Source organism: Leucoraja erinacea, chromosome 3, assembly GCF_028641065.1.
Source record: "Leucoraja erinacea ecotype New England chromosome 3, Leri_hhj_1, whole genome shotgun sequence".
Classification (NCBI taxonomy): Eukaryota; Metazoa; Chordata; class Chondrichthyes; order Rajiformes; family Rajidae; genus Leucoraja; species Leucoraja erinaceus.
This window is the reverse complement of record NC_073379.1, coordinates 56,982,023-56,994,500: the sequence shown is the minus strand read 5'-3', so window position 1 is coordinate 56,994,500 and position 12,478 is coordinate 56,982,023. Positions and strand designations below refer to the sequence as shown.

Here is a 12,478-nt window from a genome sequence, read left to right as displayed (position 1 = left end):
CTCCTGCACCTATTCTCTATGTTTCTATGTAAACTCCCTGGCATTTATTCTTGAATGCCAGTGAGAAACTGGTGAATTTATTTTATGACTGCAACTGATATTAGCCCTTTGACATCAAGTTGGAACCCCCTCTCAGCAACAGGGTGGGTGGGAATGTAATATTTTGTAAACATCGTTCGTTCAACATGATTTAACCTTTGAAAACTCAATAACAAATATAGAAATAATGGTAAGTTCTAGGGGATCATATAACCATATAACCATATAACAATTACAGCATGGAAACAGGCCATCTCGGCCCTACAAGTCCATGCCGAACAACTTTTTTCCCTTAGTTCCACCTGCCTGCACTCATACCATAACCCTCCATTCCCTTCTCATCCATATGCCTATCCAATTTATTTTTAAATGATACCAACGAACCTGCCGACACCACTGCCGCTGGAAGCTCATTCCACACCGCTACCACTCTCTGAGTAAAGAAGTTCCCCCTCATGTTACCCCTATTTCATCCATGTAAATGAAGTAAATTGTCTTTCATCATTCATGCCTTCAAACTCATCATTTGTATGCGTCAATTCCACAGTAATGCGTAAATATTTAAAATATTACAAGTGATTTGGAAATTATGTCTGTGCAATCCAAAATGTTTTTTTTATTATTAAGGCCAATTATTTTGATTTATTCCTAATGCACTACAATGTCATCAGTTCTTTGGATTATTCATTAAAATCAGTATTGTTCCAGGGATATAATTGTTTTTAACAATGAACAATATTCTTGCATCTGGCAGGAAACCAGCAGGACTGAACTGGCAGATTTTAACTGCTGGCCCTATTTGGCAGACATCTGTTTGCCCATTTTGGGCAGATAACAGTGAGAACTGTGGTAGACAGCAGGGATGTGACATCAGAGCAGCAGATTCTACCTGTGGTATCTGTAAATTGCAAGCCCTTGCTTGGGAGTTGGCTGGGGGATGCTTTTGTAAGGGCCTTGTGGTTATGGAAATGGGGAGTGTGGAGGCTATCCATTTCAGAGTGAGAGGAGGGAAATCAGGATCCTTTGTATGAATAAGACACAATTTTGCATTTAATACCAGGTCCTGACAGCATGCAAATAAATCCACTGTGTTCAATTGGAAAATTAGGATTGGAAATTGAAGCTGTCCTGTTTTAACTACTCTCTGCTCCTGTCTCTGTGGGTATGTTAAAATGTCGTAAAATGTCTCCAGTTGTACAAAATGTGGAGGGATGATTAGAAATGGAGATATTCATGGCTCACTCCACTGCGGTGAATTTTCAAACACGAAGCAAAAGTAACACTCATCCCTCTCTTTGTTGCAGGTAAATTTCGTCACAGAGCTTCAATACTTCACAAACTGGCCAAAAACAAATGTAATGTAGATGACGGTGAGAAATCCAATAGCACTCATAATCACACAGGTAAGGCTATCCAAACCAAGAGCTGTTGCAATTCTGTTACAAAATGTATGACAAAAACTGAAATTAATACAACGTTTGTTTTCAGTCCTTTTCAGCTCTACTAAAGCAGAATGCAAATGTAAAATCAATGTTGTTTTATTAATCCACAGTTGTCATTTGCTGGTGTATTTAGATAAGCTAATGCCCTTCAAAGTGCTGCAATATGGCCCAATATGAAGTACAGATTTTACTGCTACGAGATTTGGATTTAACTCAAAAAATGTATATTGTGCAGTAATGTATTTTGTTTTAGCAATATGGTTTGCCTGAAATGTAAACCTTTCCTCCCTCTTTCTCTGGATGCTCACTGATTTGTTTAGTATTCTGGAAGTTAATACTTTTATTTCATGTTTCCAGCATCAACAAATTATTTTACTTGCTTATGAACCAGAGAGATAATTACACCAATCCAACCTGCTCCTACATTCTGTTAGATGTGGAAGCTCACCATTTAAAACATAAATAAATACATATTAATTTCTTCATTGTTGCTAACATCCATGTTTCCCAAGGATGTGTCTTTTTACCTTTTAAAGTTTTCAAATGATTTTCTATCTGGAGCCTTTGACTCAGTGTGATCATAAAGCTTTATTTGAATGTTTTACTCACACAGTTATGCGCGCGCGCACACACACACACACACACACACACACACGCACACAGTTATACACACAGTTATACACACACACACACACACACACACACACACTACACACACACACACACACACACACACACACACACACACACACACACTAACATATACATACATACACACACCTATAGTTTTAGTGAGCAGGAAGCCTACTGTTGGTCTTTCATTCTAGCTGAGTCATTCTTTATCCTGCTACCAGCAGTATTTGGGGAGTTTGTGCAGACTGCAGCAGTTCAAGAAGATAGTTCACCACTGCAATCTCAAGGGGAAATAGGAATGAGCAAAATATATTGGCAGGGTGGAGACTTCCGATGAAAAATTGATTTTTTTAAAACCAGCACTCGAGTGCTTTAATCAGTTAATCCCTCTGATTATTATGAAACATAATGCACCAGTATTTTCACATGCTGGAACTGCAGTCATTTTCTATCCTTTTTTTCCAATTCATTCTCTGATTGGCCTTAAAGCTAGGCTTTGTCAGTATCTTCAAAGGGTATTTATTTGAAACTAGATTTAAAACATTTCTTGATTAGAAGTTGTTCCCAGCACGAGCCTGGTGCCTGTTTGCAGAGACTTCCTTTAGCCACACAGAAGTACAGAACAAAGGCACTGTGTGCTGTAGCAGATGAAAGGTGCAAACCACACCAGCGAGAATGAAAATCCCAGATATGGCATCCAGGCATAAGTTGCCCACTCCACCGTTCCAGGTTCTATTATACATTCATGCATTGGACACGTGAATGCAAATCACAGGTTTTATTTTTGATTTCAAAGCCCTTTAATCTCACTAGTTAATAAGAAGGTGGTCCCATTGCTCATCAATGTCTTGTTAGTACATTGGTCCATTATCTCTGACACAAATTAAATTCAAGCTGAAAGTTGCAGGCATTTTTCCTGACACTTCCTTGAACTCTGGTTCTAGTTGAGAAGGTTCCAGTGAAAGATCATAAGCCTGCAGTGTAAGCCATTTGAGGATGGACAGGCAAGTCACTCTGCTCCCTGCTCTTTGCTGTGTCTATTTTGGAAACTGTCAAGAGATACATGAGGCCTAGCAAAGGTGTAATATTCCTTTTCAAGTCCGATATAATTCCCATTCTTAACATCCTGACGCATCCATTCTTTAAAGTGGTTACTCAGCCTGAAAGGATACGGAAAGATATTCCATTTACTGCAAGTAAACACAGTCAGAAATTTCAGCCTCGTAACAATCAATGCCAAAAGAAGGTTAAGGGTAAGAGTCAGTAACAATGAGGAACGTATCATCCCCCATGTCAACTGCCCCATTGTAGATTCAAAAATGGGTCAGATCACATCAGTATTTTACTGGTATTGGTTTATTATTGTCATATGTACTGAGACACAGTGAAAAGGTCTGTTTGTGTGCCATCCATCCAAAATCAAACTGTACAGAAAACAATCAGGCCATTCACAAATACAATTGATAGTGCAAAGAGAAAAATACAAAGTGCAGAATATAGTGTCACAAATTATAGTGTTACAATTCCAGAGAAAATGTCCAAGATCCACAGTGAGGCATAGACAATGGACAATAGATAATAGGTGCAGGAGTAGGCCATTCAGCCTTCGAGCCAGCAGCGCTATTCAATGTGATCATGGCTGATCATCCCCAATCAGTACCCCATTCCTGCCTTCTCCCCAAATCGCCTGACTCCACTATCTTTAAGAGCCCTATTTAGCTCTCTCTTGGAAGTATCCAGGTTGGAAGATCCTAGGTTATGGGTCGACCATTCAGTAACCTGATATCAATGGGGAAGAATTGCTCTTAAATATGATGGTACATGTTTTCATGCTTTCATATCTACTTAACAGAAGAGGGGATAAGAGGGGAAAGATTTGAGAGGGACCTCAAGGGCAACTTTTACACTCAGAGAGTATTCAACTATATCTGGAATGAGCTGCCAGAAGAACCTAAACAAGCCAATACAATTTCAAATTTCAAAGGACATTTGAATAGATTTATGGATAGGAAGGGTTTAGAGGGATATGGGCCAAATGCAGGCAGATGAGACTAGACCAATATGCTAACTTGGTCGACATAGACAAGGTGGTCTGAAACAAGCTGTGATACAACCCAATAGGATGCGTTCCAATTAGTGTTGGAATTTATGATTCAAATCTTGACAATAAGCAGGGTAGAAATCAGTTACATTTCATAATGGTAGCAATAGACACAAACTAGTCTTTTAAGGTTTTTTTGTTTTAGAGATACAGCGTGGAAAAAGGCCCTTCGACCCACCGAGTCCACACCGACCAGCGATCCCTGCACATTAACACCATCTTACACACACTAGGGACAATTTACACTTATACCAAGCCAATTAACCTACAAACCTGTACGTCTTTGGAGTGTGGGAGGAAAGCGAAGTTCCCGGAGAAAACCCACATGATCACGGGGAGAACGTACAAACTCCATACAGACAGCACCTGAAGTCAGGATCAAACTGCAAGCACTGTAAGGCAGCAACTTTATCACTGCACCACCGTAACAACCTAGTGGGTTATTTTTATGCAAATAAATAATTCATTCTTGGAAATCAACAAATGATGTTTAAATGCTACAAATCAATGTAAGATTAAATTTCTACATATATTATCTGAGGTGCAATTTGTTTTGAGGCATGCATCCAAGAGTACATTGAAATATGAATTAGCTGGGTTCTAAATACAGAGTATCAGCTAAAGATGAGGTCATTTCCCCTCAAAGAAAAATGATGGTGGGAAAGTCCCACTAAAATACTTTGAGTGAATTAAATAATTTTGTTTCAACCTACATGATCTTCCATTGACATTAACATTCTTCCTTCTAAACATGCAGAGGAATTTGTATTTATGATGGGCATTACGCAAGTGAAGGTATTATCTGTTAGAGATGGATATGGTAAAATATTATTGGTTTAGCAATGCAGAGGATTGAATTACCTTCTGGAGATGCAATTACATATCCCACTGTGACATCTGGATTTTTAAGTTCAGTTGATTAAATAAAAATCTGGAAAGTGCTGGTATCAGCAACGGTGATGAGAATCTAATTGATTGACGTAAATGTCCATCTGGATCACTTAAGTCTTTTAAGACATCTGACACATTGAATGTTTCTCCTCAGACTGTTACCTGTATTCTTGCTGTTTTAGTTACAGATACACTTTGAACATTTTAACATATTCAAGAACTATTTGAATATATTTAATGAGAACAGTTTATCTTTGCATGGATGTCAAGCCCTCTATTCCACTCACCCACCCCCAATGCTTATCTCGCAAATTTCCACAAAGGCACTGTTTTAACTTACAAATGCATCATGCCCACTTTAAGGGGGGCGGTGAATACTGAACTACTGAATCACTGTTTAAGAAGGAACTGTATTTTATTTTTTATCGGGGAAGGGGAGATATACAGAGTTACCGGTGAGGCAGCGAGGCTAGGCGTCATAAGTCTGAAGAAGGGTTTCGGCCCGAAACGTTGCCTATTTCCTTTGCTCCTTATATGCTGCTGCACCCGCTGAGTTTCTCCAGCACTTTTGTCTACTGAATACTGATTGCAGCTGGCATATGAAAAGAAGTGATTTCTGGCCAATTCTCTGTCTACCATAAACACTATTTGAAAGTTGTATTATGTGAAATTAAGTTATTATTAAATTAGAACTCATTCCATTGTTTCCAATAATGTATTTTGCAGCAGAAAATACATTGTTATTGTTTTGACAAGCATGCTTCTATTCCACAGTTGGGGTTTGCCAATGTCATTTTCTAACAAGTTGCGTATTCCATACTTTATCCACGCAGACAAAGTAGAGCTGCCAAATACAGCAAACGTAGAAGTTGAAGTGACACCACCAAAGGATCTTTCCCCACCAGTGCAGAACGGAAGCTTGCCCAATGGAGCAGAGGTTGCAATCGGCCAGGTTTGTGTATGTCTGTCCACGCAGAAAGACAAATGTTATGTTAGTCCATCCACCATCAGAGATTTGAACAGTTGGTAGAATAATCCCAAAGTTATGATTGAATTGATACTTTTGCTTGATTGTTTATTGAGAAATCATTTTTTTCATTGGAAAATGAATTTTTAAATGTTACCAAAATTTAGCAAGCTAAAAGTTTGTAAAATGATGTTACCATACAATAATGAAGCAAATGTATGATGGACACTGGCCAGTGAAAGGGTTAATACATCCATCTTAGTTGCACTGCATAAATCTGCCAGCTTGATGTCATATAAATATTTATCTTTTGTTTATATTCTCTGGGAATTAAAATATTTTCCAGAATCTCATCCCTTGGTGATGAAGAATAAATATTTTATGCCAATAGAAAATCACCAGCTTTCCAGTCCGATATTCAGACTTATTCTTAATGTCAATTACTGTTGACATGAAATAACAATAAATCTAGACAGATTCTGTATTATCCTGAAAAAAAGGCAAAATATATTTTGGAATTATAAAATCAAGACATTGACCATGCGTTCCGGATAAGACAAAGCCTATATTGATATCCACAACACTTCACACTTGCTGAACTTGGAATTACATATGAAGTTCTTGCATCCCAACAATCCAGTTGGGGACAATAATAAACCACATTTCAACTGGTTGAATTGACCAACATTTGTTCAATTCTGTTGTGAAGAATCTCTCATCATTTTGTGTCATCTTGTTGCTTGTTAAATTATAATTTATTAAAGTCTTATCATTTGGTGTTATTTAACAGATCATCTCCACAGTTTTTGTTAATTCAGAAACTGCCACTTGGTGAAGAATCAAATCTTGCTCTGCTTTAAAAGCATTCCATATAACCATATAACCATATAACAATTACAGCACGGAAAACAGGCCATCTCGGCCCTTCAAGTCCGTGCCGAACACTTATTTTCCCCTTGTCCCATCTACCTGCACTCAGACCATAACCCTCCATTCCTTTCACGTCCATATACTTATGCAATTTATTTTTAAATGATAAAATCAAATCTGCCTTCACCACTTCCACTGGAAGCTCATTCCACACAGCTACCACTCTCTGAGTAAAGAAGTTCCCCCTCATGTTACCCCTAAACTTCTGTCCCTTAATTCTCAAGTCATGTCCTCCTGTTTGAATCTTCCCTACTCTCAATGGGAAAAGCTTATCCACGTCAACTCTGTCTATCCCTCTCACCATTTTAAAGACCTCTATCAAGTCCCCCCTTAACCTTCTGTGCTCTAAAGAATAAAGACCTAACTTGTTCAACCTTTCTCTGTAACTTAGTTGCTGAAACCCAGGCAACATTCTAGTAAATCTCCTCTGTACTCCCTCTATTTCCCCTTTCAAATGACTCTTTTACATACAACAGTTTGAATGGGTGCAGTCATTCTTCACTGAGCAGGTTTGGCAAGCAGGTTTCATAGAGCAAGGCGTCTCAAACAGCCGGCTTCATGAATGGTCGGGTCATCTGTTGCAAAGGCATTGGGACAAGACAAACCACTAAATAGTGTGGGATCTTCACATTCAGAGAACAGGTGAATGTGGGTCACACCATAATAAAAATGCTGAAATGTACCCTCAGCATTGTACTGAAAGTAGATATTATGTTTGATGAAATCTTAGGATTATGATATCTCAGGTAAGAATAGCTTTTGCCACTCAGAGTTAGCTGTCCTTCACAAGTGACCCATCCCCATCGATCACTAGTCTCTGAATAGAGTGGCAGGTTTTGGCCAGTGATAATGAACAGTGATAGATATCCAATGCCGATGGTAACAATTCGGAGAAAAGCTTGGAAGTGATGCTGTTTATTTATGCCCTATCCTTGGCAGCCTTGCCTTTGGTAGTAGAAGTCATGCCTATGAGAAGTGCTGTCTAAAGTTTGACAGTGCACCCTGTAGATGTGTAAACAGCTGCCAGTGGAGCAGGTGTTTAAGGTGATAGATGAATGGGCTGTCGATCAGGTTGATTTTATATACCCTGAGAAAGCTATGCTGGTGTTGATGCAGCTACACTCATCGGGTGGATGGAGAGTTTTTTATCATGATTTGTGCCTTTATAGATACAAGAGAGACTGTGAAGAAATATACCACTACCTATAGAGTACCCAGAATTAGAGCACTGTGGGTTAAAATGATATTTTTGTGCTGGTCCAAATGATCTTCCAGTCCGAAAGATTGCCAGGGTGTTGATGAAGGAGATATCAGCAGGAGTAATACTGCTGATTGTCAGGGGGAGGTAGCTACTCTCTCCACACTGCCAGATGCTCATGCTGCTGAAAATGCTATTTGTGACTTTTCAGTTCGAATGCTGCCAAGTGCAGACATGTGGATTGTGAATGGAACCAAACAATGCTGTAATCAGTAGACTTTTGACCTTCTTATAACCTTACTATTGTCGTTGCAAAAAAATAGCAATTCTTATGACTTTTAAAGGAGTTTTATTTTACCATTTACGGCAAAACAGACACTGAACTCCCTCAACCATTCAGCTTTATCCATGAGGCACACTGATCATCTACAAATACTCAGAATATCAAAACTCATTTGCATTATTCCACATTACACTAATTGCACTGGCTCCATAATTTTCTCCGATCATCTATCTGGGACACATATACTTCTCCAATTGACTGTCCATATCAACAATGACTCCTTTTCCCACTGGCCGTGATTATACTGACATTCACACTTCCTGTTCTTTATCCTTGTTGTCCACAGCTGTGGGCATGTGTTCAGCTGCAGCACTGGTTCCTGAACGGACACCTAGGCTATGCTGCCCTGATACATTTAATTACTGGATATATCTCCTGCACTATTTTTCTTTGCTGTTTTCACGTCACTTCACCCCAGGTTGTTGGCTCTAATGTGAAATGCCTTATCTTTGCTAAATTTATGGGTCTAAAGTTTTTTAGTCTATTGTTCTAATATGCATCATGGGCTTCAGTCAGAAATTACTGTTCTTGTACATTACAGTACAAAACAAACCAAGGATCTTAGAAACATAGAAACATAGAAATTAGGTGCAGGAGTAGGCCATTCGGCCCTTCGAGCCTGCACCGCCATTCAATATGATCATGGCTGATCATCCAACTCAGTATCCCCGTACCTGCCTTCTCTCCATACCCCCTGATCCCCTTAGCCACAAGGGCCACATCTAACTCCCTCTTAAATATAGCCAATGAACTGGCCTCAACTACCCTCTGTGGCAGAGAGTTCCAGAGATTCACCACTCTCTGCGTGAAAAAAGTTCTTCTCATCTCGGTTTTAAAGGATTTCCCCTTTATCCTTAAGCTGTGACCCCTTGTCCTGGACTTCCCTAACATCGGGAACAATCTTCCTGCATCTAGCCTGTCCAACCGCTTAAGAATTTTGTAAGTTTCTATAAGATCCCCTCTCAATCTTCTAAATTCTAGAGAGTATAAACCAAGTCTATCCAGGCTTTCTTCATAAGACAGTCCTGACATCCCAGGAATCAGTCTGGTGAACCGTCTCTGCACTCCCTCTATGGCAATAATGTCCTTCCTCAGATTTGGAGACCAAAACTGTACGCAATACTCCAGGTGTGGTCTCACCAAGACCCTGTACAACTGCAGTAGAACCTCTCTGCTCCTATACTCAAATCCTTTTGCAATGAAAGCTAACATACCATTCACTTTCTTTACTGCCTGCTGCACCTGCATGCCTACCTTCAATGACTGGTGTACCATGACACCCAGGTCTCGCTGCATCTCCCCCTTTCCCAGCAATATTCAACATTGTACTTATGCATTGAGAACTTTTATTTAGCTTTTATTTCTCTCTTTATCTGCTTGTATTTGGACTGATAATTCCACGTTATAAATCAGTTCAAGATGGCTGAGCCAGAAACACCCTTCCCCTCCCCTTCCCCTGAAGAAACATCTGAAGCAATATTCTGGGATTGTTGACTACTTTCCTTTGTGCAAGAGTTTTCCTCTTGCTTCCTATTCCATTTTCACTTGGGTTCCTTGGGACTACACTCTTTTGTATGTCGCATGAGGCCATGGGCACTCACACTTGCATCTTCCCTGGATTCAGCAGCTTTGTCCAGGGTGAGATCTAGAGTCATGCAGTTCCAGAGAAGATCACACTCTGAGTATCATAAACAAGCTATTTTTAAGTGAGAGCTTGATAGCGATGTGCTGACGATTGATAGAAGGCTGGTTTGGGTGGAATATGTGTCACCTTTCACAGGCAGGACAAGGTCTTTGCAATTTTCCACAATGCTGCAGCTGCACTAGAACGGCTTGACCCTGGGCTTATTTTTGTGACTACACTGCAGTACAGCATACCAGCACTTCTAAAAGGTTAAACATCATTATTTTGTTTTCCGGCCATGTGATATGTACGTTTGTTAAAGGTCTGTGCCAAGACCTATATGTCTACAGGAAAAGTACCGGTTTGACAAGATGCAATGGGATTGTAGGACTGCAAGTGAAAAACCTTACCACTTCTTCACCAAACATTAGCATCAAGTATTCTTGTACCTCTATGCAGATTACATTTACTTTGGCCTCGATACCATCTGAAACTGAAGAACATTATTACAAAATAAAATAAAATAAAATAAAATAAAGAAACAAAGAAAGCAGGATACCCTGGTAGCCCCCATTCAAATGTCTGGGGCTCCACTGGATGGTGGCTTAATGATGAAAGGTTAGATACAATGTGTATAAGCCCCTCAGCTCAGGATATCTATACTGAGCCCACCAGTGGCGGTTGAGCGGTGGCACTGGAAATGGATTCCTTGCACCGACTGGAGTCTGAAAGAATATGCTGACCTACAAGATCATCTTGCGAGCTTGTTATCACCACTTAAGGTGAGCTTCAGCCCAACAATGCTAAAGGCTCTGTTAAAGATTACAAAAATGCAATATAAGTAAAAATAGAGGAAAAAATGGCTTTAGATGATTCTGTTCAACTTTCTAAGCTTCCTAGAAATAATTTTGTTTGCAGTGTAACGCCCTTTTATATTATCTCCAAGCATTCGCTCAATTTGCATGTAGAACTGCAGGTTAATGTATTTGCAGCAGTAGTCATAGTATTCAAGTGCTGTTCAGTTGCAGATCTGCTGATTTGTAATGATAGTGTACACTTAAAAGTTCTTTATTGCTGCCATGAGGACACATATTTACGTAGCTACCTCTAACTGTGCCAACTTCACACTGGTGGCGATCCAAGATTTGCCACAATTACTGCTGCGTTGGACTTTCTAGCTTTATTCCCCACCTTGATCAAACATTCAATTTAGAAATATCCCAAGGACCCTCTTTCATTAAGCTGGACTCATTATGTTGCATGTTTGTAGGTGGGTTATCCATCCAATGGTGAAACAAAATATAGGGCTTTGTTTATGTTTTAAGTGATAGCCCTTCAGCTGTGTAATTGCCGGCTTACATTGGCTTCCAGTCCACTAATCTCTCCAATTTAAGATTCTCATACTTGGATGAAAATAATTCTTCAATGTCCCTCTCTGTCTCTGTAACCTCCTGTATTTCTGTCAGTCTCGTGTTCACCCTCCACTGTGGTGTGAAGGAGGGTGGGCAAGGCCCTGGAATATTGTCCTCAATATTGACTTTAGCTTCTTAACCTCTCATGGTATCAGCTCAAATCTCCTTCTGATTATCACCTTGCTTTCTGTCTAACCTGGTGAATCAGTGCGCGCCAATGTTAAACAACACTTCTAAGTACTGACAGTAGCAAGAATGTACTCTGAGTGGGGGTGACTTCAACATCCACTGCTAAGACTAGATGAGCCCTGAAGGACATCGCTGCCAGATCCAGTGTGTGACGGGTAGAAAGTGACCTAGCACAACGGGTAAACTTACCGCACATTATCCTCTCTGATCCATCTGTTGTGGATGCGTCTCTCTGTGACAGCAGTGATAAAACTAAAAACCACACAAAGTTCTACTATGCCCCAAGGGCACCCTGCTTCATGTACAATCATACTAAATGGATGTAAATCAGAACCAATCTGACAGCTCAAAACTGGACATCCTTCAGGTGCCGTGAACCATCAGCTACCACAGAATAGTACATCACCACGGTCTGCAACCTCGTCCCTTATTCAACAGAAGCATTCGCTACCAGACTTGCTCAAGATGCAGATGAGAGAGCTATGTCCCAGAAAAGGCAATATTGGCATCAACAGCCCAGTAAAACTGAAAACAATAGTAGTGAGGGATAGTGCTTGGCATCTGACTTTGCAGACATTGTGATTGTTGGAGGTTAGTCATTCAAAACCAGGAGTTCACTGTGGGAACTCCTCTGGACAATGCCCTAGGCCTAATCATTGCCTCATCAGTGATTTAAGGTCAGATATGGGGATGTTCATTGATCAAGCCA

The 12,478-nt window shown here is 40.0% G+C and overlaps 1 protein-coding gene across 3 annotated transcripts in view; it reads left to right on the top strand.

The window, feature by feature from the left end:
* The window catches only part of slc24a2 (solute carrier family 24 member 2), a 211,196-nt gene that overhangs the window by 182,489 nt on the left and 16,229 nt on the right, over positions 1 to 12,478 (top strand). For all 3 annotated transcript variants that reach the window (XM_055632763.1, XM_055632762.1, XM_055632764.1), the window contains 2 exons: positions 1,344 to 1,442; positions 5,940 to 6,058. In XM_055632763.1, coding sequence (XP_055488738.1) covers positions 1,344 to 1,442; positions 5,940 to 6,058 — 218 coding nt within the window. The remainder of the gene's footprint in view (positions 1 to 1,343; positions 1,443 to 5,939; positions 6,059 to 12,478) is intronic.